A 21214-nucleotide genomic window follows, 5' to 3' on the forward strand; every position below is an offset into this window, starting at 1 on the left:
ACACCACCCCCCCCAAAGCCAGATGCTGGAAGCAGCCTCTGTGCGCCCCCCATCGCTGGCAGAGGGGTGACAGGAGGGGGAGGGAAAGGGGCTGTGCTTTGGGTCCCAGGGAGGGGAGGTAGGAATGGCTGAAGCTGGTAGATAATGGAGCCTGACTCTTCTCCTACCCAATCGGGGGCAGGGTGGCCACGGGGCACAAAGGGTAATGGCCCTAGAGGCTGTGCCAGAGGGAGGAAGCCTGGCCTGCCCCCTGCCCGAACAGCCAAGCAGCCTGGGGGTCCTCCCCCCGCCCAAGAACTGACACCGCAGCCAAGAGTAGGGGGGAAGATGCCTTGTTGAGAAGAGCAGGTGGAGCTGGGGGCAGCAAACTGTGGGGGGCAGAGTCTCTGGGGGGAGGGGGCTGCTTCTAGGCCTCCTCGGGGTCCAGCTGGTTGAGGGTTTGGATGTCATCCAGGAAGAGCTTGGGGGTCAGGATGTGACTGGAACCTGGGGGAGAGAGAGGTGGTTGGCAGTGGTGGGCACAGTGAGGCAGGTATGTGGCTGGCATCACCATCACCCCCATCCTTGCAGCTGGACCCTGCTCTAGTGCAGGGGGGGAGGGACTGTCTCCTATCCCCCTTGGCCTGGCACCGCACCCCTCGTGCCGCTGTACCCTGCACAGCCAGGCAAGAATCCATGCGCTGACAGTGTTCCTCACCCTTGGGTCTTCGAGGGGTGTGTGCAGGGGGTGAGCCATATCCCTATGGGAGTAACTGGGGGTGTCTGACTGGGGCCCCACACATGGTCCCTGGGCAATGAGAGGCCTGGGGAGACAGAGGCCAGGAGATCAGGCGGCTAGATACAGGCCATGTGGGGCAAGCACATCTGTTCCCAGGCCCCTGGGTGTGGGAGGACAGAGGGTAGCATGGGAGCCCTGTGGGTGCTGGGCAGGCAGTTCTAGGGTCTCCCCCTCCCAGGGGGTCCCCCAACTCTCCATTCCAGCCGCCCTTTCCCCCAGGACTCGCCCCACTCACCGATTACCACCTCCCACTTGCCCTTGATGGCCGGGGTCACTTCGTAGGCACAGCGCATCTCAGACATGGACACCCCACCCAGCACGTAAATGATGAGGCGCGGGCCCGTCCGGTACTCGGCCGCTGGCTTGTTCTTGTGCCAATGCCTAAAGCGGGCGCTGGGGGGAGAGAGGGGCAGTGTGGATACCAGGGGCTCGCTGAGGGAATGCCAGATGGAAGGGCAGGGCCTGGAGGAGGCTGCGGGGCAGGCCCTGCCCAAGGGAGTGGGGCAGGAGTCCCAAAGCAGGCAAGAGGGAGTAGGGGAGGGTGGCACCTGCGCTGGGCTGGGGGTCTGTCTAAAGCTCGGCCAGTCCCTTTCCTCCATCCTGGGCCCTGGTGTGTTGAGGGACTGCTGGGGTGCGGGGGACATGGTAAGAGGGTTCCAGGGCTCCAGGCTCTTGGACATCCCCTCCCCCGTAGAGGGCAGGGTCCTGACCACACACTCCCAGGCACAGAGGCTCCTACACTCTGGGGTGTGTGTGTCAGGGCTCTGCCACCCACAGCCCAGCCAGGCTCAGCCTTACCTGACAGCAGCCTGGGAGCTGGTGGTAGGGACCGGGTCCGACAAAAAGGGCCACAGATTCTTGTCCAGTTTGTCCTCAATGATGTCCTGGCAGGGGGTGGGGGGGTGGGGGGAGGACAGATCAGCAGGGGCCAAGCAGCAGGAACCTTGGATCTGGTGGCCAAGCCAGGCCCCATTGGGGTGGAGGGGCTGGGACGGCTCCTCACTGAATGATTGACAGTCCCTGGGGGGAGCAGCCTGGGGCCCCCTTTCCAGGGGGGGGCATGGGGAGCCAGCAAAGAACACGCTGACTCCTCCAGTGATGCCCCCCCATCTCCCCACATCCCCCTCAGCTGCTCAGTGCCCTGCTGTGAACTCCCCACCCATCCACCGTTATGAGGAGGGCGGAGACCTCCTGCAGCCAGATCCAGGGCCCCTCATTTGGGGGGTGGAGGGAGAGAGGCAGGGGGCTGCCCTCAGTGCCCCTTTCCTGCTGCGGGCAGATCCAGGCCCTGCCTCTTGCTCCATGAGGTGTGTCCCAGGCACGCAGGGGGCCCAGGATATGATACATCCTAATGCCACATAATAGGGGCTTTTACATTAGTCTGCTGCATTGACTTGTACAGGGAAGCTTAAGGCCTGCCAAGTTGTGGCTGGCGCAGAGAGGGGGCACCCCGATTGGATTAGGCGTGGGATTGAGGCTACCGCAACTGCCTGCCCCAAAATCCCACAGGAGGAACCATCACAACACTGGAACAAGGGCCTGGGAGCCTCCCACCTGTGATCTGCCAGGGACAGGAGCTCCGGTCAGGGGGTTAATTCTTGGCCTGGAGGAGCCCCAAGCCAGTAGGTTGAAGGCAACTAAGTGTGCCCCCCCACCCTCTTGAGGAGTGCCCCACAGGACAGGGCAATGAGGGGCTCAGCCCCCTGCAAGGGTTAGGGGATGGAGTGACCATGTCACCTCTCACAAGCTAAGCAGGTTTGGGCCCAGGCAGTGCTTGGATAGGAAACCTCTAAGGAAAAGCTACTGGGTGCTGGGGGTGCGAGTGAGTCAGCAGAGGGTGCTCTATGACCCCAGTGCGGCGCTAGGGGACGCTGTACTGCAGGGAGCAGGCGGAGGGCTCAGCAGGGGGCACTCTCCCCTGGCAGTCAGTGTTGACCCCAGTGCGACGCTAGGGGGCGCTGTACTGCAGAGAGCAAGCGGGGCGGGGGTCTGCAGGGGGCGAGACCAGTACTGTGCTGCAGGAGTTCATCCTTTAGATGAGCGTCAAACAGCTGCTCCTCACTGGAGGTTAGGCCAAGGACCCTGCCAGCCATTCAGATTCCAGTGCCAGTCATGACAGTGTGCTGCCTGGATCCCCTGCACTTCCAGCCCCACACACTGATCACCTCCTGCCCTAGACTCTCGGGCAGTGCTGCTGGGCGGCTGTTAAGAGCTGCCTGCCACTCCTTTGGAAGAATTCAGCTCCGGTGAGGGACCGCTGTATAAACCGCCCATGGCCCACCCCAGAGGTGGCAGCATCTCAGCACCGAGTAAGACAACTCCCCTGCACTCGTGTCTATGATTTAAGACCCCTAAGGACGGCAGCAGGAGAGGACTCTCTGATGAGCCCCTCACATGGCTACAGCCCTGCACAGATACAAAAGTGTGGATGTGCATCAGCCCGCGATCCACAAGCCGCCTTTTACCTGTATCCGCATCCTCACCGGCAGCAGCTAGCGAGGTTGGGGAAGGGGTCTTGCAGGGAAGGGGCAGCGTGGAGGGGGCGGGGTCTCGAGGAGAAGGGGCAGTGTGGGGGCGGGGTCTTGAGGAGAAGGGGCAGTGTGGGGGCGGGGTCTTGAGGAGAAGGGGCAGTTTGGAGGGGGTGGGGGCTTGGGGGAAGAGGTGTCTCATCACGTGCCCTCCTGGGGGGTCACGAGCAACAGTACACAGCAGCAGCAGAGCATGTTGCATCACAGTGGGGTGGAGGGGTGGGGCGCCGGGGCCCCACCCACTCCAATCCCAAATCCTGCTGCCCAGGAGCTGGTGGGGACACTGGTGCTGCTCGAGCTGCTGGACAGGAAGCAGCGTGGCGGAGCGAGTGGGTGCTGGACAGCCCCGACTCCGACCTGTCGCCCAGCCACTGGCTGCGGGCCAGCGGCCCCGAGCGCGCTGCGTCCCCCAGGCTGCCTGAGCCGGACGCCACGGGCCAGGCACTGCTGGGGAGTAGAGCCCTGCATGGTTGTATCTGCAGCTGATCCACTATCCGCAGAAATGGTGCACAGATATGAAGGGCTCTACACATGGTTGACCCCAAACCAACCCCTCCCCCTTGGGCCCAGCCTGCCAATTGCAACCCCACCCCCAAGGCCAGGAAGCAGATGGCCCGGTACCTCCATGATGTCCTTAAGCATGGGGGTCCAGCGGGAGAGCTGGTAGCTGGATTCCAGCCGCACCTTCCTCTCCGGTCGCAGCTGCCCGCTCTGGGGGAGGAAGGGAGAGGGGGTGAGAGGCAGCAGGGAGGAGGTGCGGGGTGGGAACGGGGGCAGACAGGGAGAGTGCTGCCTACCTGAGTCGCGCCAGCCAGGCTGGCAGGGGAGAGGCAGAGAAAAGAACAGAATGGATCACTGAGCGAGAGAGAGAGAGAGAGAGAGAGGAGGCGAGAGAGACTGATGGGAGAACAGAGCTGCTTCCCCCCATTCGCCGCATGGCCACCCCAAGCAGTGGTCACCAGTTCCAGCTCGCTGGCGATCTGAGGTCCTGACTTCCAGTATCCTCTGCAGGGGCAGAAGAAGTCACCCCAGATGGGGAGTAACTCAGGGGTCACCCTCATATGGGGAGGGCGTCACCCCACTGTACAGGGACAGAGGCCACCTCTGTGCTGGGAGTAGGTCACTGCCATAGAGGGGCACCTCCAGGATGGCCTGGGCTCCCCTGTGCAGCACAGAGCTGCCCCCTGGCATGGGTACAGCTGCTGGCCCCTGGCCCCAGTCCCTTACCCCAGGCGTGAGAGAGATGCCCAGGAACTTCAAGTTGTTGATGATGTCTCTCTGCTGCTGGATGTTGGCATGCTGGATCAGCTTGGTGAGGTTCTCCTTGTCCACACCTGCACAGGGACAGACAGGTCAGTGCTAGCACCCCGGGACGCACCCACAGCCCAGGCACATGAGTCCGTGGCCCCAGGAGTCCTAGTTCCCCGATCAAATCCTGAGATCCTGCTCTTCCCACCCCTCTCAGAGCTGAGGGTAAACCCAGGAGTCCTGGCTCCCAGCCCCCCTCTAACCCACTAGACCCCACTGCCCTCCCAGAGCTGAGGATAGAACCCAGGAATCCTGGCTCCCAGCACCATCCGCTCTAACCCACTGGACCCCACACAGTTAATGATCGAATTTAGGTTCTTGCTGCTCCTCCCTCAACAGGTTCTCTCAGGCGCTGGGGTCAGGGGTCTCTCTAGTTCCCCCTGGCAGTGCAATGGGAGCCCCCATCCCCCTGATCTGGGCTCCTCCTTCTGCGGCCAGTCAGGTGCAGAGTCAGAGCCAAGGCCTGGCTCTTAAAGGCTGTGAGGCCTTGAGCTGGAGGGAGGGCAACGTGCCCCACCCCTGCCCCCCCAAACCATTTACTGCTGCTTAGTGCAGACGGGGAGGCCTGGCAACTCCACAGCACCCCCTGCCAGGAAACTGGGCAGCCAGGCAGCCAGAGGAGCCCCATGAGGGCACCCTGGCCTGAGCAATGGGCACAGGGGCAGTGCCTGAGCAGGGTTACAGGAAGGGCCCCGGAGCAGGGCCCTGCCCCACCGAGCCAGCATGGGATAGGAACCGATGGGGGAAGAGGGACTGTGCCAAGTGTCAGGGTCAGGGAGGTTCCCCAGGCCCTGGTGAGTTTGGGGAAGGGGCTGGATGCGGCAAGAAGCAGGGAGCTGCTGCAGGGATGACACAAGGGGTGGGCAGGGGACTGGTTGCAGGAGGCTCAAAGACACAACATGGTATCTGAACAGCCTGCAGGAAGGGAGGGAAGTCCCCCCTCCCTGCAGAGAACGGGCTGGGGGGCTGCTCTGGGTGTGTGTATCCATCCTCCCTCCCTCCCTGCAGAGAACGGGCTTGGGGGAGCATGGAGGGCGGACACTGCTCGGAAGACAGTAGCAGGGAGCAAAGGCCGCCAGATCTGACCCCAGATCGGAGCATGGGCGTGGTGCACTGGCAGGCTTGCAGGCACCGAGAGGTGGGCAGAGGGAAGACAGGGCTGTAGAGCCAGGCTGGACACAGGCCCTGGGAAGCGGCTGGCCGGGGGGCGCCCTGCATAGCAGGAGGGCTTGCCAGTCTGAGCAGTGCTATTCCCCACCAGCCCCACAGGCCTGGGCCCCACCTCCAGGAGCACCCCCCTGCAGCAGCAGGCCCCGCAGTGCTCCCCCTGCAGGCCTGTGGCATTACCATTCTTCAGGAAGATGTAGATCAGGATGATGCGGATCTTGTCGTAGGCCTGCACGCTGGGGTCCAGCAGGACAGGCAAGATGATCTTCATGGGGTCCTTGATCTTCTTCCCGTCCACGTCCGTCCCCATAGCCAGGTCCTGGGGGCAGGGGGAAGGGGGCGCACACACAAGGCCCAGGTCAGGCCACTCTGCTTCCTCCCGCCCACGCAGCAGGATGGGAGATGTGACGGCCCCCTGACCCACAGCTCGCCTACCCCGTGCCAGGGCCCCCTCCTCCCTGGGGTCAGCTCCCTCTGGGGTGAGCAACTGGCCCCCAGGGAGTAACCCGAGCCCCATGTCCTCCTGCACCCCTGGTGCTGCATGGAGGGGCTGACCCTGGCTCCAGCGAGCCTGCAGCTCTGAGACCCCTCTCTCCGGGCTGAGTCCATGAGCCAGACTCTGCCCCAAGCCAGGCTCTACCCACAGACCCACCTGCTCCAAGCTGCACAGCTTCTCCACTGTTCCTTTGAAGTGCTGCATGCAGTGCTCGGCCAGGTTCAGATGCGTGGAGTACTGTGGGGAGAGACCGGGGCACAGGGGGAGTTTACCGTATCACTGGCTGGTCCAGAGCACCTGCACCTCCCAACCCACAAGGAGGGCCCCTCGGCCAGAGGGGCAGCCTCAATTGGCTGTAGAAGCCGAGCATATAGGGATTGTTTTGCCCAGCCACCATATAGGGCTGCCACATAGGGATTGATGTGCAGCCACCTCTGGGGTGGAGCGGGGCAGCGGGAGGGGAGGATCAGAACGAGGGAGCAGCTTCCAAAACAGCCCACGGCTTCTCTATTAGTCACCATGAGGTTGGGGGCTTGGAGACCAGCAGGTGTCGGGGTACCTGTGCCAGTGGCCAGGAGCTTTCTGTCGGCACATGGCTCAGTGGCACCAGGAGTGGCTCCAATAGGCTGGTTTGGAAGCTCACCAAGGCCCTCTCCCGAGAGCTGCAGCAGCAAGGCACGGGCTTTACCCAAGGGCTGCCCTTGGTGGGGCTAACGTGGCAGCTCTGGGCACTGACAGGCAGGCTGCTGCCCATGGTGCCACACAGCACCTGGGGGGAAAATGGCTCTGCCCAACAGGACAGGTCAGCAGCTCTCATCAGGCAGTAAAGCGGAGTGCCACAGAGTGCTCTGCCCCCCAAGAGAGTCCCTACTGTCCCTCACCAGCCCCACAGAGCACCCTGCCCCTCCCATCAGCCCCACTGAATAGCCTGCCCCCTGCCCACTAAAAGCCCAGCCCCGTTACCCTGTTCAGCTCCTTCTGATACTGGGGCATCTTCTTCAGGATCTGGGACAGGTCCTCGATGTTGGCCTGGAGGGAGGCGGTGGTGAGATCCCGGCCGCTCCCAGCGCTTGGAGCCCCCTGCAGGGCAGAGGCAGCAGGGCGGGTCACTCAGGCCATGCGTGGCTGCGGCTTAGGTTAGACCTGCCCTTTCCAGGCCAGCTGGAACGAGACGGGAGCCCCGCAACCCGAGCACCCCTCAAGGTGTAAAGCAGCAGCGGGCCAGGGAGATGCCAGCGTTGGCTCCCTGCAGCTCTCCCTGCGCGGTCCCGATCCTGCTGTCTGACTCCGCCCCGTGGGCCTCTGCCCTCCCCCACTGTGGGGAGCTCCAGAGCTCTGGCTGGCGGGCAGGGGACTCCACATACACCTCTAAGCCCTTTACAGGCAAACCCTGGGAGCAATGGGACAGCCCCCCTGCCCCCGCCAACCCCTCCTGGGGCAGCAGGGAAGCCTCCCCTCCCCATCAGTGGCAGTGGGATGGGTCCCCCTGTCCCTCCGGCCTGAACTCCCCAATCGCTCCCCCCAACCCCTGCCGCACCTTGTCCGTGGTCAGCCTCTTGCTCTCATAGAAGGTGCGCAGCAGCTCCGTCACCTTCCTGCAGCAGGGAGAGGGGTCAGGACGGAGCCAGGCACTGCCTTGGAGGTAGGGGGTACCCTGTCCTATGCTACAGGGGATGGAGCCCCCGCCCCACAGGCACCAGGGTTCTCTGCCTCAAGAGCCTCAGACAGGCTGGGGGAGGCCCTCTTCCTAAGTTACCCCAAGGCAGAGTTCAGTGCACCTCTGGGGGCTCCTGGCGCCCTGCTGGGGGGGCCTGGGGCCAGCGGCAGGCCCAGCAGGAGGTCGGTGAGGGACTCACTCAAGGGAGCTGTAAGGTGCATGGGGAGACCCTGGGATCGGGGGAAGACAGTGTCCAGGCGGATCACCAAGAGGAGATGTGGACAGTGGCTCTGGAAGGGAGCGCTCAGGGGTCCTTTGGGGAGAGGGGCTGGGTCCAGGGGGTCTCAGCACTCAGAGAGGAGTATGTCTGAGGGACAAGCTCCAGCACTGGGTGGGAAGGGGAGGGGGGGCCCTGGCACTGTGCAGGAAAGGGGTGTGTTGCGGGGGGTGGGTGTCCCTGCACTGGGTGGGAGAGGAGTGTATCCAAGGGGTAATGGGGTTCCAGCACTGGGTGGGAAGGAAAGGGGAGGGGTGTGTCTGAAGGGGAGGATGGGGGAAGTCCCGGCACTGGAAAAGAGGGGGAGGGGTGTGTCAACGGGGTGGGCTGTCCTGGCACTGGGTGGGAGAGGTGTGTCCAAGGGGAGAGTCCTGGCAGCGGGCGGGGAGGGGAGGGCTGTGCCAAAGTGGGGGTAGGGGGTCCCAGCATTGGGTGGGGAGGGGAGAGGTGTGCCGAAGGTGGGGGGGAGTAGCAAGACCCGGCACTAGGCAGGGCACAGAGGGGTGTGTCCAGGGGTGTCCTGGCATTGGGTGGGGCATGGAGTGGTGTGTCCGGGGGGGGGATGGGTCCTGGCCCTGGGTGGGGCACGGGGGGGTATGTCCAGTGGATGGGCGGGGCATGGAGGGGTGCGTCAGGGGGCAGGGCCGAGAGCGCTCACTTGGAGACGTCAGCGATGTGCATGTGGCGTAGCTGCACCCAGAGTTCGTCGTCTTCGTCCAGCAGCGCCTCTTTCTCCTGCGAGTCGCTGATACCCGTCGTCTCGTACCTGCAGGGGGGAGATGGGGTCAGGCTGCGGCACCCCTCGCCCGAGCGTGGGGGCTGCGGAGCAGTGCAGGTGCCTGGGCCACATCCCCCCCAGCCCGCCTGAGGAGGGGTGCGGGGCGCCCCCTGCTGGCAGCCAGGCCCTACTTGTAGGTGTCTTTCTCGATGCTGAGCAGGTCGTAGGCCATGGCCTGGTAGGTGAGCTCGTGCAGCAGTGGGGACACCAGATCGAAGCTTCGGTCCACGATCAGCAGCTGAGAACGGGCTTTGTCGGGGCCCTGGGGCAAAGGAGAGAGAAACCCGTCACCTCCTGCTCTGGCAGAGGGTTCCTGGCCTGGCTTACACTGCACAATCCAATGGGCCCTGGTGGCCTGAAACTTCACTACCCACCCTCTCTGTGGCCCAGCCCCCAACCCCAGGGGGAAGCCAAGAGACACCCCCCAAGCTAGCTGGGACGTGCCCTGGGGTCCTGCCCTGACCAGCTGCACTGCAACGCCCCCTGCGGGGACGGGCTACCTGCCCCTCATGCAAATAGCAATGCCCCCCTCCCCCAAGCATGCTCTCTGCTCGTGCCTCTCCACCAACGGGAGCATGCCCCTTACAAGGCAGCTCCCTGACTGCCCCCTGCTCCATATGCTGTGTGGGGACGGGGGGAACTACACCAGAAGGGCCTGGCTAGTCTATCATTAACCAACACCAGGCCCAGAGACTCTTTGATACAAGGTCCCAGAGGGGGACGACAGGACATTATCCCTATGCCCCACCTTGCATCTGAGCTGGGACCCCATATGAAGCTCTAGCTCCCCAGTCCCAACCTGTGTGGCCCCCCAGCATCCAGTTGGACAGAGACCACTCAAATGGTCAGCATCTCAGACCCACATCATGGGGGGGCTGGCCCAGCACCCGCTTCCTGCCTGATCAGCATGCACTGCCCTCTTTGCGCAGCAGGTGGCGATAGGAGACCAGCCCTGCGCTCTCATGGCAGACGGCTCTGAAACCGGCTCCAGCAGCCCCAGTGGAACCCAAGCCCACCCAGGAGCACCTCGGCAAGGGGCTGCGTCTGCTCTTTGCTGGGTAGCACAGACAGTCAGGGGTGGGTGGGGTGGGGACGTACAGCCCCTGATGCTATCCCAACTGTCCCACCTCACTACGTGGCCCGATTTTCAGCCACGCTCGGGAGCAGAACGTCGGACCGGCCACCACCCATCCGCCTGGCAGGTCTCCACAGCCTCTGGGTAAATGGGTTGAGGCTGACGGGGGAGCGCCTCTCTTGGAGGAGTATCTGGCCCCCACCACTGTAGCACTATCATTGCTGCATCCTGCCCCCCCATGCACGTGGGGCTGGGCAGGGTTGTCACCCCATTGCAGAGGGGGATGGAGGCCCAGAGGGGCTGGGTGACTCACCCAAGGTCACACAGGGAGTCTGTGGCAGAGCAGGGACATGAACCCAGAGCTGGCACCATCATTCCCCTCTAGCCCTACCCAGCCTGGATGGGTTGCTATGCTCAGCCCCCGCCCCCACCCCCCACGGGACTCTGCTCACACCCTTTGCCAGTTCGGCTCTGCTGGAGGGATCCCCGAGTGCAGATGGGGGCTGGCGTAACCACCGGGTCACCCCACCCTGCCCAGAGCAGAGGGGTGGTTAGTGCACTGGTGGGTGCCACAGCACTGCCTGTCCCAGCTACCCCTCAGGGCTGGCAGCTGGGAAACATCAAAGCAAGAGGGACTAGTGCAGACAAGGCCCCAGGGTGCCGGGACTGCGGGCTGGGTGGCTTTGGAGACCAGAACAGTTGGGTTTCTTAGGCACCTGGACCCCAGCCTGGGCAGCCCAGCCCACTGAAAGTTAAAGCAAGAGGCCGTTCTGGTCAGCCCAGAGCCTGGCCGAGCTGCAGAGAAACCTGTTTTCAGCTCCGGGTCTCTCACTCAGGGCCTGTCTACATGTAAACCACTTCAGCTGCTCCGCTTCAGTGACTCCGCCTTTCCCATACCCCCAAGCGACGCAGTGGCACCGACCCAATTGCCTCGTGTAGACCAGGCCTCGGCCTGACCTTGATCAGTTCTCAGGCGAGAGCTCCCAGCTTCCCGCACTCATCCCCCAGCTCAAACCTTCCAACCCTGTGTTCTCGAGCTGGGGGCCCTGCTCCAATTCCCTGCTGGGAGCATCCAGCCAGGAGCCATTGGAGCCGGCACGGTCTTTCTGGCCCCCAGGCTGATCTGTGTTGGATTCTCTTCATTTCACCAAGACAGGGAGGTGACACCCCCCACCCCCGGCATGACTCTTACCTTCCCCAAGAATCCTTCCCCTTCACCCCCTGCCAGAGAAGCCAGGAAATATATAGGGAAACTGAGGCACGCATCAGATTCATAAAAGATATTACAAACATTCCCAGTTGGTCACAGGTGCACAGTCTCCCAGCAGCTCAGCAAAGGCTGGAAGCAAGAGCGGAGGCAACAGGAGGGAGAGATCTGGGCAGGCCTTGGATTTTACATCACTTTGCTTCTCCTAGGGGGGTAGGAGCTACTGGGTTTCCCGTGTGAGAATCCAGGGCAGGGTGGGTTTGCAGCTCCCCTCTGCTGGGGGTGGGACGGGGATGGCAGGAGCTAGGGGAAGCCCACAGGCCAGGGCTGACTTGTGGCTAAGGCTTGGGAGAGCTGGGTTCTATTCCTGCTCTGGCAGACTCCCTGTATGCCTCAGTTTCCCATCTGTAACACAGGCCACCCTGCCTCCCCTGGGAGGCTGAATTCATTAGTGAGATTCTGATACCATGGTGATGAGTGTAGGAGCACACACAGACAGGAGTGTCCAGGTGTGGAAGAGGCTCTGTGTGTGAAGCTTAGTTCTCTGACCGAACTGCCCTGTTTATAAACAGAGAGATTGTGCTGGGCACACACTTCCCCAGTTGGTGCCTCAGTTTCCCCATCTATACAGAGGGGATAAGGACATTAGCCTTTGTAGAGCACTTTGAGATCTGCCCACAGCCAGTGTTAGAGAAGGGCTGGGGCCATTAGTCCAGCCACACAGGGAATGCTATTGTTCTGCCAACCCCTCAGGATCTCCAAGGGTGTCTAGACCCCACCCCTCCCCCCGCCAGGATCTCCGAGCAGGTTCTAAATCACTCCTCCTTCCTTCTACTTCTCATGTGCTCCCCCGTGGCTCTGTCCCATGGCAAGGGTGTGGCCGACACAGCTCGCTCACCTCTCCCATGCTGGGCTCGTATGCCTTGAACGCCTTGAGTTTGGCCAGCACAGCGTGCGCCAAGTGGAAGTTATCTTCATGGTCCCTGCAGCAAAGACAAACCCTGTGGGTCAGAAACAGCTCCTCCCCGAGGGGCACACGCACTTCCTGTAGGAGGTAACCAGGTACCCTCGCCCTTTGGGCACACTCACTTCCTGTAAAGGATGGCTGGGTACTTCTCCATGGCTCACTCACTTCCTATAGGGGATAGCTGGGTACCCCTCCCCCTGGGCACACTCACTTCCTGTAACAGATGGCCAGGTACCCTTCTCCCTCTGGGCACGCTCACTTCCTGTAGAGGATGGCTGGGTACTTCTCCATGGCTCACTCACTTCCTATAGGGGATAGCTGGGTACCCCTTCCCCTGGGCACACTCACTTCCTGTAGCGGATGGCTGGATACTCCTCCAGGGTTTCACACAATGTGGCAATCTGCTCTGCCAGCATCTCCAGCTGCTTGTTCTTTTCAAAAAAGCTGTGGGGGCTGAACCAGTTGTGGAAGGTCTTTGGCTTGTCCAGGGAGTACACCTTGGGGACGGGGGAGAGCAGAGATCAGACCCCGGTGCCAACTGCTTGCAGCCAGGCCAGCTGTGTCCCATACCGCGCCCCTAAGATGCGCTGTTGGATCAGGCCAGCCTGGTGGAGCTGTAGTGAGCCCCTAGTGAGGGAGAGATCCCTTTGCCAGTGCCACTCCTGTTGTGGTAGAGGGATAGCGAGCCAGAGATTCATGCACCAGCCTGGGATGAAGATGCCCCAGGTTCAGGTCCTTACTTGGCTGCAGACCCCCAGGTGCCCTCAATGTTGGGGGAGGGGGCTTGGCGACGCTTCTAGTCTGGTGAAAGCCCCAGCATAGCCACGGGCAAACCCGGCATCAAGGCGCGTCTGCCGCTGTCGCTTATTTCACTGGCCGAACAGAACGAGCCATTGGGACAAACGTGCTTGGACACCAATAAACAGTATCAGCCCATGAAGGGTTTGCTGGCGCAACGGGACAGGTGAGCCAGCAAAGCCTCCTGACGGACACTCAGCTTATACCAGCCAAAGCTTCTCTTGGCACAGCTGGCACCGGTACCCCAGATGAAATCAGCTAGAGTGGCGAAAGGACTGCTTTGCCAGCGTAGCGGCATCTACCCAGGGGCTCTGCCACCACAGCTGCATCAGTTACAGGGGGGATTTTTTCTCTCATGTCCCTGTAACAAACCCATACCAACAAAGCTTTTGTGTGTAGACCAGGCTCATGTCTCTCTGTGCCTCAGTTTCCCCATCAATGCAATGGGGCTGACACCACAGTCCTGCCCCTCGGGGCAGGAGGGGGGAAATCCACTGATGACACAAGGAGGGGATGGGGTGGTTGGGTAAAGGGCAGGCGTGTGGAGTATCGGGCTGTCTTGCAGGCCTAGTATAAACCATCAGTAAGAGCTGGTAAAGCCAGGGAGGCAGGGCCCTCCTCCCCCATACATCTACCATCCCCACCAGGTGCAAGCCAGCGATTCCACCTCTCACAGGGTGTGAGCAGCCAGCTAGTCCCTGCTGTCCTGTGCTGGCGTCAAACCCGGGGCCCTAGAAGGGAAAGATTCCCCCGCCAAGCCACATGAAACAATAAGGGTGTGGTGTTGTACGTCACCATCCGCCCCGCGGACCTGCTCCTCCAAAGCCCGGCCACCCCTCACCTGGCTCTCATAGGGCAGGAAGGCCATGTTGATCTCCTTGAGGGTTTTGATGACCTTGGTGATCCGTGACTTCCTCAGCTCCTTGAACAGAGGCTCAGGACAGGCTGCAAGGCAGAGGCAGTGGGTGGGAGTGACAGGCACAGGGCTCAGGACCCCCAGCACAGCGCCAGCCCCCACGGACGGGGCCAGGACGGGCACAGCAGGGGCAGTAGTGCTGCACGCTTGTGGGGAACCTGGGCAAGCCAGCAGGGCCACACAGGAGTCAACGATGAGTCCAGCCCCCCCGAACCAGAGTCATGCCGGGTTCTCGCCTTCTGCAGCATCAGCAGCGAGGGGGAGCCACAATCTCTCCGATGCAGCCCCTATCTCACACCCTGCCCTCAGCCCGCCCGCAGGGCTGAGTGACCGGAGTGTACAACTCAGGATGATGCACAAGGAGGAACGGGGACTTGGGTTCCCCCTGCCGCTGTAATGGGGAGAAGCAGATATGACCCTGACACACTGGGTATTCTGGTGGTGTCCCATCCCCCCACCGAGTTGGGACTGATGGAGCAATGCATGCTGGGAATGGTAGCAAGAGGCCGCCTTTCTGGGCACACGCTGCGGGTGTCTGTGAGCCGTGCTGGCTGGAGGCAGGCCCGTGGGGGAGAAGGGGGGGGAAGGGATAGGTGGGGTCATTCAGTCTGGCCTGCTGGGGCTGCATCCCCCTGCAGGAGGGCAGAGCATAATCAGGGTGCTGCGCACTGGCCTGCCGGCAGAGAGAGACCCCCCACACACAGGCTCCAGTGTGCTGCTGCCCAGGCTCCCAGCTGGGGGATCCCCGGACCCCCAATACTCACGGCTGAGGAAGAAGACGTGAGCTGCCTTGTAGTTGAAGGTGGGGGTGCCCTGGAAGTCATTGATCAAAGCCTGCACGGACTGCAAAGCGGAGAGAGGGGCGTTGTCAGCACTTGCCGAGGCCCCTCCCTGCTGCTCAAATGGCCCAGCCCATGCCCAGGCCCTGGGGACTCAGGGCCTAGCATGATGCCATCGGGAGGTGGGCTGGTTTTCACCCCCCTGGCTCTGGGCTCCCTCCCTGCCTGGAGCAGGGCTTGTGCCCATGTGCCCGGGACATCCTCAGGGCCCAGCCACATCTCTTGCTGGCACAGAAGTGTCCATGCCCGGCCACAGATGAGGCCTGGCATTGCCTTGCTGCTGAACTAAGTGGGCTCTGAGCAGTGTCCAGGGAACAGCCGGCCGAGCAGCAATCCCAGGCAACTACCATCAGGGCCCCCTCCCTCCCCGGGCGCCATGCTGGGCACCTGCAGCTTCGCCACGCCAGCTAGCCTGGCAGGGTGTTTGGAACCTGTTCAGACCCCTCGACCGGCCATTGTGACAGGTGAGAACCTGGCTGCCCTGTCCCAAGCCCCAGGCCCCAGCTCGCAGTCCTCTCCTACAGCGCTCCCTCCGCGGGCAGCCCCTGCGGGTTCTGGGCTTCACCCTGCTCTGCCAGCGCCCCCTGCCCCTGGTCTCCCTCCACTCACCTCGCTGCTGCAGATGCAGGAGCCTCCTCCCCAACAGCCCCTGCTCCCTGAGCCTCTGCCTCAGCGAGTCTCCTTCGCTTTGAGTCTCAGCTGAGGTCGCCTCTCTCCACCTGCTGCACCTGCCCATCCAACCCCCACAGGACTGCACTGTGGAGAGGTCTGGGGGACAGTCTGTGCCTCACGTGGCAAAGAACATGAAGCCCAGCTCTGGGGAAGCAGCCTCTTGGGGAGCCCTGACTGGCCCCATTCCCATCCTGACGTTGTGCTGCGCATCCCCCCGGACAGCGCCACCTCCAGGCAGCACTAGGAGCTGTCCCGGGGTCTCCCCTGCTCCCCATCCAGTTGCCCCAGGCCCGAGCTCCTACCTCCTCCACTGGGCTGAGCAGGTAGACGGCCTCCAGGCTGGGGATTGGCTCCCGGCACTTGTTAATATCTTCCACAACTAGGAGAGAGCAGACACTGGGCGCGGGTCAGTGTGTCCTAGCCACCCGCCCCAGCCGCTCTCCACCAGGATGTGGGGAGGGGAAGCCAAGGGGCACAGTGATGTTCGCTGGCAGCAGGCCGGGGCGTTCCAGAGGCGACAATGCAGCAGCCGCTTCGATGTGGGGCCGTGGGCTGCGATGCTGCCACAGTATGGAGCAGGGAAGGAATGGCCCTCTGTACTGTGCTGGAGGCACCCCGCTAGAGTGCTGGCTCAGCTCTGTGCCCCTCAACCCCAAGGGCTCCTCCACCCTAAAGCAGGGAGCCAGCATTCGCCCTCCCCAGCCAGGTCCCTGCCCACAGCATTGGGGAGGAGCAGCGAGGAGTTAGCGGGAGTCTGAGAAAAGCGGTGAAGAGGCTCCACGGGCTGAAAGTGCCGGGCTAAGGGAACTAGACCTGGCTGGGAAGGTACCGATAGCAAGGAGGGCGTCTAGGGGGCTGCAAAGCGGGGAAACTAGATGCAAACGTGAATGTAGACAAGTCAACTCCCTGACTGTGAGGTGTATCCAATGGGGAGGTGAGCCCTGGCGGGGGGAGCAGACGGGAGGGAGGGGCCACTCACGTGTGATGCCTTCGTCTACGATGTCGGACATCGTGCAGCATGATGAGAGGATGCGCGTGCTGGGGTGGTCCATGATCAGCACCTGGGGTAGCGAGAGGGGAGCGCTCCACTTCGGATGAACTAGTCACTGCCCTGAGCCCAGCTGCCCACCATCATCATCCACAGCACAGCCAAGGGAGCAGAGCGACTGCTAATGGCAGAGCCCTTCCACAGCCCTTTCACAGCAGAGCAGCAGGGCCGGTACCAAGTCTGCACTTTGCTGAGCTGACCGTGCTAAGGACTGCGTGAGGAGCTACAGGGAGAGCGGCTCCGAGCAGAGTGGCTGGTACGAGATGTAGGAGACAAACCTGGGACACCCGGCCATTCAGAATGGTTCCATCCTCCTAGACTGGAGATCAGCCTCTTCGCCCAGGTGACAGGGTGAGTGCAAGAGGCAGGGACAGAACAGGAGTCCTAGCTCCCAGTCCCCTGCTCCGATCCACCAGATATCCGCTCCCCAGCCCTCGGACAGAACCAGGATCAGGGCACAGAGAAATGGAACGAGGGGAGTCTCCGTGTTCCCCTAGGAAAGCCCTGTAGGCCATTGGCCCAACATCTCCACCACCTTCCTGCCGTGCCGAATGCTCCCTCTGCCGCACCGGCCTAACCCGCTGCTCCACATCCCCCAGCCCAGTCCATGCCGGGGGCTCAATAACCTGCCTGCCCAATGGTGCATACTGCCCCCATGCTTGGCACTCTCCTGCTCCTCCTCCCACCCAGGCTGATTCACTGGTCCCAGTGGTCTGATCCGGTGTGTGTGTGTGGGGGGAGATATGGGGCTAGCTGGACAAGCTGGGTCTGATCCAGCACAGTGGGAAGGCAGACATACCCAAGCCTAGCTGGGGACGGATGATGGGCTAGACAGAGCAGGGATCTGATCCAGCCTGGAAAAGCTCAGGTTCCTAATGAATCTCAAGAGGCTGGAGGGGAAGGAGCATGATATATGGATACAGCATATCCCCAGGGGGACACCAGGGCAACAGGTTAGGCCTGCTTACCTTCCATTCTCTTTCCTTCTTCACGCTGTGAAGGACAACGCTGAGGATCTCTGCGAGTGAAAGAGATGAGGATCAGTGGTGGGGCTCGGATGGGACGGCTGTGCCCTGAGCCAGGACCCACTGGCTGGTGGAAGGACCCCTCGGGGAAGTGGCTCAGAGGCTGCTTTCAGGCCAGCTAGCGATGTGCTCCTAGCCGAGCCCCCAGTCGGCGATCGTGGTGGGGTGACAGGCTAGATGGGCCATGGGTCTGATCCCCCTTCCTTTCTGCCAGGCTGGATACGAGCACAGCTGAACTAAGGATCTGGCCCCGTGCAGCAAGAGAACAGATCCTGTCCAGCACCTCTTGACTGGAGGGGATCCAGGGACCCTCTACAGTGTGTGGGGGACAACAACACAACAAAGACTTCAAATCCTGAGTCCTGCACATAGAACCCCTCCAAGGCATGCCCCGCTCAGAGAACTGCCGGCCTGTCTCCTGGGCACCTTCCACGGCCCAGCTAAGCAATTAGATAGTCAGCTCTTTGGGCCAAGCACCATCTTTTTGTTGTGCCCAGCATAATGGTACCCTGACCCATGACTGGCGCTCCTGGGCACTACCGTAATACACCTAATGAATAATGTACAACGCCTTGCAAAATGGGGCCTTGGTCCATGACTGGGGCTCCTGGGTGCTACCATAATACATCTGTTTGTTTTACCCCTACGAAGCACCTGATTCTGGCTGGCCCCGTAGGGCAATAGCCCCACGACCCTGACCTGTGCTCTCACTCTCACTCCCACTCCCGGTAGCTGGTGTGCATGAGTGCACTGCCCAACACACTATGTTTCCACCATAACTCAAGCAATGCCTCTCCCTACCCCACCTCTAGCCCATCAGGACTTGGCTGCTCGGTCCTAATGAGGCTCCAGGGGCTATTCTGCACCAGGACGCGCTGGCCTCCCTGCTGCTTTCCTGCAGTTCCTTTACACCTGCGGCATGCGGACGCCCCGTTCACCGGGGCACGTGGAGCTCTAGTGCAAGGTAAGGGGCCGGCAGCACAGACTGGATCCAGACATGGTGAAGGCAGACATGAACCTGCTTTCTCCACGCAACTCCGCCCAGGCATTTCGACCCTGAACTGCAGTTACAGCTCCCCACGCCAGCCCTGGGCTGCCCCCACCAGCTGTGCCAGTGCCCCTCACTACTGACTGGAGCCCCTGCAATCCCAGCCCTTTCCTCCCCCCCATTCCCAGCTCTGCCAGTGCCCCTCACTCCTGTCCGCAGCCCTCTGCTATGCCAGCCCTGGTCTGTCCCCCACCAGCTCTGCCTCACTCCTGACCCGCAGCTATTGCAGTCCTGGGTTCCCCGCCTCACGGCTCTGCAGATGCCCCTCACTCTTGTCCGCAGCCTTCTGCTATTCCAGCCCTTTGCTCCCCCCCGATTCCCAGCTCTGCCAGTGCCCCTCACTCCTGTCCGCAGCCCCCTGCTATGGCAGCCTTGGGCTACCACCCACTCCCAGCTCCGCCGGTGCTCCTCACTCCTGACCCGCAGCTATTCCAGTCCTGGGAAGTTTCGCCTAGTGCACAAAATATCCTTGCACCGGCCCTGGTGGGAGTCATCCTGATGGAAAGAGATGACGACGATGATGCCCCCCCAAAGTGCAGCTCCTATGGGAGGGGGCAGCCCTTGGGGGTGGGGCAGACAGCCTCCTCCCCTTCCTGGTGTATGACAGGCAGGCGGGGGGGAGCTCTCTGCTCCGACTGACTCCTAATCCTCCCCAAGGGTGAGACACCCCCAGGAGCGCCCCTCCCAGGGCCCCCCAACTGGGCCCTGCCCCCCCAGACCCACACCCAACCAGACCCTGCCCCCGACCGGCTCTGCACTCAGACCCCCCGGCTCCGCACTCACTCTTGCGCACCACCGCCTTCAGCCCGGACGGGGCCATTTCTGCCTCTTGCCACATCCCCTCGAGCCCTATGGGTAGAAGTGGGACTCAGCTGTGTGCGGGGTGGGGCTGGAGTCAGGACTCCTGGGTTCTGCCCCGGCTCTGCTCCTGACTTTGGGCATGCCCTGGCCTCTCCCTGCCATGCTCTGGGGAGTGTCTGTGACGCTGGGCGACAGCCCCTAGCGATGCTGAAATCAGTCACTGGTGGACGGGCCCAGCCCCCCCTAGTGTCACTGATGGACGGGCCCAGCCCCCCCAGTGACTGATTTCAGTATAAAGCAACTGGGGTGCTGGCGGGTCGATGTCTGCAAGGCTGAAGACGGCCGAACGCCGCAGCCCCCCACTTCTGGCGCTGCGAGGGCTGGGCCTGGGCACCAAGGGGCAGGCGACCGGTGACAGGGCCACGCAGGTCCCCACTGAACCCCCACCTGGTCACGTGGGGTGCAGAGGGAGGCGGGGGCCTCGGGCAGGGTTAAAGCGAGGACTGGGTTGGGGTCGTGGGGCCTCAGCCCACTCCAGTCAGGGCCCCCCACTGAGCTGCAAGTCCCCCCTCCAACCAGCCTCCCCCCATCAGCCAGGCCCCTCGCCCCCCCTCCACCCAGCCCCCCGCAGCCAGGCCCCGTGTTGTACCCAGGAACAGGAGCAGGTCGAATGGAGCGAACGGCCTCTGCCCGTCTCGCCCCGTCGGGAATGGCGTCCTTCAGCGCTGCCGGGGGCGGGGAGGGCCGGAGGGAACGGACTGTACCACTGCTCAGCCAGTCCCGGCCCCTCCTGCACGGAGCGGCGGGAAAACATGGTACAGTCCCAGCCGGGGTGGAAACAGTCTGAGGTAAAATTGTCCTGGGAGCTGCCAATGGCGGGAAAAACCGGTTGGATCCAGTTATGACTGGGCCATGATCACCGTAAACAACAAGATGGCGGTCACAAGATGGCCGTTCAGACGCCATCTTGGATTGCTGCTCTGTCTTCACAAACTCCATATTGAATTTAATATACACATATTTTAACAGACTATAATCCTATAACAAAACACATCCAACAGTGTACAGAGCAGTATAAACAAGTCATTGTCTGTATGACATTTTAGTTTGTCCTGACTTCGCTAAAGCTTTTTGTGTAGCCTGTTGGTGTACCCCCTGGAAGTCCTCTGCGTACCCCCAGGGGCACCCGTAACCCTGGTTGAGAACCACTGGGTTAGAGAAACGTGTGTGTGTGTGTGTGTGTCTAGGAATCAGGACTCCTGGGGTCTATCCTGACTGCGAGCGGAGTGGGGTCTAATGGTTAGAGCAGAGAGCTGGCAGGTAGGATTCCTGGGTTCTAGTCCAGGCTATGCAATTGATTCATTCTGTGACATGGTTCGTTCTGCCTTGTCCTCCTGTGACATGTGGAGCGCAGAGACCTGCCCCAGCCCTTCCCTTCCGGCTGGGTGGTGCAGGAATTAATGGCCGTAGAGCCTGGGCTCTAAGATCCTGGAGCAAAGCGTCCTGGAGAAGGAATTTGTTCCCCAAGCTTGACTGGCTCCCTGCCCCATCCCTCCCTCCGTCAATCAGAACGAATCCCTCATGGCAGAGCTGTTGTCTGGTTACCCGCAGTGCAGACCCAATCTATTGTGTCCTGGCTGCTGTTCAGCTCAGGTTAACAGCATGGTCTGTTTCTGTGAACTCCCCCAGAGCTTTCGAATGGAAGTGAGAGTCTTCTTCACATCCTGCTCTAAACTGTGAGGAGTGTCGCTCTGTGGCTGTTCAACAGCTGCTGCATTCCTACCCCAGAGGTGGCATCATTTCAGTGCTGGGTGAGTGATCCCTGTGTA

General features: G+C 61.9%; 1 protein-coding gene across 2 annotated transcripts; it reads right to left on the reverse strand.

The window, feature by feature from the left end:
* Nucleotides 1-316: 316 nt before the first annotated feature.
* Nucleotides 317-20177, reverse strand: LOC142069671 (syntaxin-binding protein 2-like). Of its 2 annotated transcripts, XM_075121632.1 has the most exons (20): nt 20035-20177; nt 19368-19433; nt 17480-17529; nt 16443-16524; nt 15766-15842; nt 14717-14795; nt 13878-13981; nt 12587-12735; nt 12170-12254; nt 9121-9251; nt 8870-8977; nt 7815-7872; nt 7241-7306; nt 6434-6514; nt 5962-6100; nt 4534-4640; nt 3928-4017; nt 1577-1662; nt 1014-1171; nt 317-486 (listed from the first exon to the last, which is right to left on the reverse strand). In XM_075121632.1, the coding sequence occupies exons 2-20, from the start codon at nt 19420-19422 to the stop codon at nt 407-409; spliced, it is 1785 nt and encodes a 594-aa protein (XP_074977733.1). In that variant the 5' UTR covers nt 19423-19433; nt 20035-20177; the 3' UTR covers nt 317-406. The 2 variants fall into 2 exon arrangements, with proteins under 2 accessions (XP_074977733.1, XP_074977732.1); XM_075121631.1 differs by lacking the exons at nt 317-486; nt 1577-1662 and having other exon boundaries at nt 1077-1171; nt 7241-7357; nt 20035-20173.
* Nucleotides 20178-21214: the final 1037 nt, after the last annotated feature.

Source organism: Caretta caretta, chromosome 20 (genome assembly GCF_965140235.1).
Source record: "Caretta caretta isolate rCarCar2 chromosome 20, rCarCar1.hap1, whole genome shotgun sequence".
In the NCBI taxonomy this organism is placed as follows: domain Eukaryota; kingdom Metazoa; phylum Chordata; order Testudines; family Cheloniidae; genus Caretta; species Caretta caretta.